The 3,912-nt window shown below is 44.7% G+C and overlaps 1 protein-coding gene across 5 annotated transcripts in view; it reads left to right on the top strand.

Moving 5' to 3' along the window:
* The window catches only part of TMEM216 (transmembrane protein 216), a 7,561-nt gene extending 4,005 nt beyond the window's left edge, over positions 1-3,556 (top strand). For 2 of the 5 annotated variants that reach the window (XM_011942729.1, XM_011942732.1), the window contains exons 4-5: positions 2,480-2,681; positions 2,970-3,556. In XM_011942729.1, coding sequence (XP_011798119.1) covers positions 2,480-2,681; positions 2,970-2,985 — 218 coding nt within the window. In that variant the 3' untranslated portion in view covers positions 2,986-3,556. Of the gene's footprint in view, positions 1-2,479 lie in introns of all 5 variants that reach the window. The other 3 variants (XM_011942728.1, XM_011942731.1, XM_011942730.1) reach the window with 2 other exon arrangements.
* The last annotated feature ends 356 nt before the right edge of the window (positions 3,557-3,912 follow it).

The raw sequence follows: 3,912 nt of genomic DNA, 5'->3' as shown, positions 1-3,912 counted from the left end.
AAAAAAAAAAAAAAAAAAAAAATTGGTAAGAGACATTAATAGGCAGTTCATGTAAAAATAATTACAGAGAACCAGTAAAACTTGACAAGATGCTCAAACTCACTAATAAAAATCAAATTGAAACAAAGTAACATTTTTTTTTACCCGTCAGACTGGCAAAGATAAAGATTTGTAACACCCAGTATTAGGGTGTGGGGAACAGATTGTTATACACTTTTGTGGTAATTTAATTTAGTACAACTCTTTTCAGTAATAGTTACTACCATGTCATATTTTACTCTTAGCCCCAACAATTTCACTTCTAAAACTAGATTTTAAAAAAAATTCCACAGATATGCAAAGATAGATATATGAGAATGTTTATTGCCAAAAATTTGGTAACATCAAAACACTATAAACAAACTAAACATCTGTCCATATGGGATTGTTAAATAAGTTACGGGACTGATTCAACAGACTTAGATATAACCATTAAAAAAGAACAGTTGCGGCCGGGCGCGGTGGCTCAAGCCTGTAATCCCAGCACTTTGGGAGGCCGAGATGGGCGGATCACGAGTTCAGGAGTTTGAGACCATCCTGGCTAACACGGTGAAACCCGGTCTCTACTAAAAATACAAAAATTAGCTGGGTGTGGTGGCGTGTGCCTGTAATCCCAGCTACTAGGGAGGGTAAGGCAGGAGAATCACTTGAGCCCAGGAGGCGGAAGTTGTAGTGAGCCGAGATCGTGTCAGTACACTTCAGCCTGGCAAGAGGGCGAGACTCCGTCTCAAAAAATAAAAAAATTAAAAAAATTTTAAAATAAAAAAGAACAGTTAAGGCCAGGTGCAGTGGCTTATGCCTGTAATCAGAACTTTGGGAGGCTGAGACAGGAAGGTTGCTTAAGGCCAGGAGTTCGAGACCAGCCTAGTCAACATAGTGAGACAAAAAATAAAATAAAAAAAGATTGGCCAGGCTCACGCCTGTAATCTCAGCACTGTGGGAGGCCGAGGCAGGTGGATTGCCTGAGGTCAGGAGTTCGTGACCAGCCTGGCCAACATGGTGAAATAGTGCCTCTACTAAAAAATATGAAAATTAGCTGGGCATGGTGGCAGGCACCTGTAATCCCAGCTACTTGGGAGGCTGAGGCAGGATAATCGCTTGAACCCGGGAGGTGGAGGTTGAAGTGAGCCAAGATCACTCCATTGCACGCTAGCCTGAGTGACAAGAAACTCTGTCTCAAAAAAAAAAAAAATTCGCTGGGCATAGTGACGTGTACCTATAGTGGGAAGATCCCTCGAACCCAGGTGTGTGAGGCTGCAGTGGGCTATGATGCTGCAACTGCACTTCAGCCTCGGTGACAGAATGAGACACTATCTAAAAAAAAAAAATTAAGGTAGCTGTGTGTGTGGAAAAATGTCTGTGGGGAAAAATAAGTTGCGAAACAGGATGCAGAGTATGCTTCTATTTTTATAATAATAAATAGTAATATGTGAATATATACATACAAAAAATCTGAAACAATACACATCATTCTCTAATAATCTTCAGGGTGTAGGGACATGGAGGCCTTTCACTTTCTATATACTCAAAAATTATTTTCTGTGTTGAAATTTTTTTTTTTTTTTTGAGACAGAGTCTCACTTTGTTCCTCGGGCTGGAGTGCAGTGGCGTGATATCTGCTCACTGCAAGCCCCGCCTCCTGGGTTCACGCCATTCTCCTACCTCAGCCTCTGAAGTAGCTGGGAACAAGTGCCCACCACCAAGCCTGGCTAATTTTTTTATTTTTTTATTTTTATTTTTATTTTTTTTTTGAGACAGAGTCTCACTCTGTCACCCAGGCTGGAATGCAGTGGCTGGATCTCAGCTCACTGCAAGCTCTGCCTCCCGGGTTTACGCCATTCTCCTGCCTCAGCCTCCCGAGTAGCTGGGACTACAGGCGCCCGCCACCTCGCCTGTTTAGTTTTTTGTATTTTTTAGTAGAGACGCGGTTTCACTGTGTTAGCCAGGATGGTCTCGATCTCCTGACCTCGTGATCTGCCCGTCTCGGCCTCCCAAAGTGCTGGGATTACAGGCTTGAGCCACATTTTTTTATATTTTTAGTAGAGACGGGGTTTCACTGTGTTAGCCAGGATGGTCTTGATCTCCTGACCTTGTGATCCGCCCATCTCGGACTCCCAGAGTGCTGAGATTACAGGCTTGAGCCACCGCGCCTGGACTATATATTATTTTTATAATAAAAAAAAATTTTTTTCCCAAATAAAGATCCCATTGTCCCTTGAGTGGGGACCAGACTGGAAGCAGGACCTCTGGATTAAGTGACTTTAATCTTGTAACTCTGCCAAGCCTCAAACTTTCAGTACAGTGGGACCCCATTTATAAATCTGCACACCCCCACTCAGGATCATTTTTTGTGCCATTCCATCACGTCTCCCACGTCTTTCCCCTGGGCCAGGAAAAGCAGACCATTTGGAGATGACTCCATGCGTTCTGTCTGACACAGGTACAAAGGGAAACCTCTGCCAACGAAAGATGCCACTCAGTATTAGCGTGGCCTTGACCTTCCCATCTGCCATGATGGCCTCCTATTACCTGCTGCTGCAGACCTATGTACTCCGCCTGGAAGCCATCATGAATGGCATCTTGCTCTTCTTCTGTGGCTCAGAGCTTTTACTTGAGGTGCTCACCTTGGCTGCTTTCTCCAGGTACTGTTTCGCTGAGGGACCATTTCTCATCACTAGAGGGTTGGGTTCCCATCCCAGGGAGGGATTCAATATTCTTCTGAAGCCTAAGGGATCTAGAAGACTTTTCTCTAGGAGGGGGAAAGGGGTGGCTATTGGATTGCCTTCCTGTTTAGGGTAGGTAGATCGATTCCCACTCAGGGAGGATACCCTCCCTATTCTTTGGGGCCAGGAGACTTGGAATATAGAACAGTCGAGGCCAGCTACTCTCATTCACTGGTCTTTTAACATTTTCTTTCTTTCTGCCATCAGTATGGACAGGATTTGAAGTACAGAATTTCAGCCAGCAGCCCATCAGGCTGACACCACACATATTGCTTCTGGTATTTTAGCCACACCAGTGAGAATTGGTGGGGCAAGTTATCCTGAGAAAGGCTGTGTGGCTTTTCTTCAGCACAGACATTTGGGCAAGCAACTCAGCACAAGGCCAGTGGGTACCATGTTCTAAACCAGGACCATCAGCTCAAGAGACTGTTCTACACTCCAGTATAGGGACGGGCAAGGTTATTCCCATCCTGCCCCTTCTCAGAACCAGTCCCCTGCTGACCTCAAGTTCTCCTCTTTGATCATCGTGGCCAGAGCATCTCGTGTGGACCATCTAGGCTCCTTGGGCTTCAAGCAGGACCTGAGCCACGTGCTCCCTGTACGAGTTGTGCCATACCTGTCCCACATGAGCACAGAGAGCCTCATATTGGTGGGTTTCCAGAGTGATGCGAAAGCCTCTCACCCCAGTCCTCGGAGACTGAGTTTCCAGAACGTTTTTAGTAGCTCATAGTGTTATTTTTCTACTGTCATCATGAAACTAACTTTATTTTTAATAAATATGTATTTTCTGTTGTGGGGGTTGTAGCCTTTCCTTATGGCACCTGTCCCTAGAATTCATCTACTCCAAGAGAGGGTCGTGACTATCCCAGCGGTTTGTTCTCAGGAGCTTTGCTTAGTGATACTGTGTGCACACAAAGGCAGTGATGACCACTGATTTTCTTCCCCAAGCTGCAGCCTAAATTAAACCCTGAATGCACTGCCATCCTCTGTATCTTCTTCAAGTCTCTCATCATGCAAAAGACTGCTTATTTGCTTCACTCTGCCCCAAAGTTAGCATCTTGTCTCACTCTTCTTACAGGGAATTGTTAGCTGTTTTCCAGTGGGCCATGTGTAACTGGAAGAAGCGTATTCTAAACTAACTTTTTTTTTT

Source organism: Colobus angolensis, unplaced genomic scaffold (assembly GCF_000951035.1).
Source record: "Colobus angolensis palliatus isolate OR3802 unplaced genomic scaffold, Cang.pa_1.0 Scaffold21, whole genome shotgun sequence".
NCBI classification, from domain to species: domain Eukaryota; kingdom Metazoa; phylum Chordata; class Mammalia; order Primates; family Cercopithecidae; genus Colobus; species Colobus angolensis.
The sequence above is the reverse complement of the archived record's forward strand: the minus strand, read 5'-3'. Positions and strand labels throughout refer to the sequence as shown.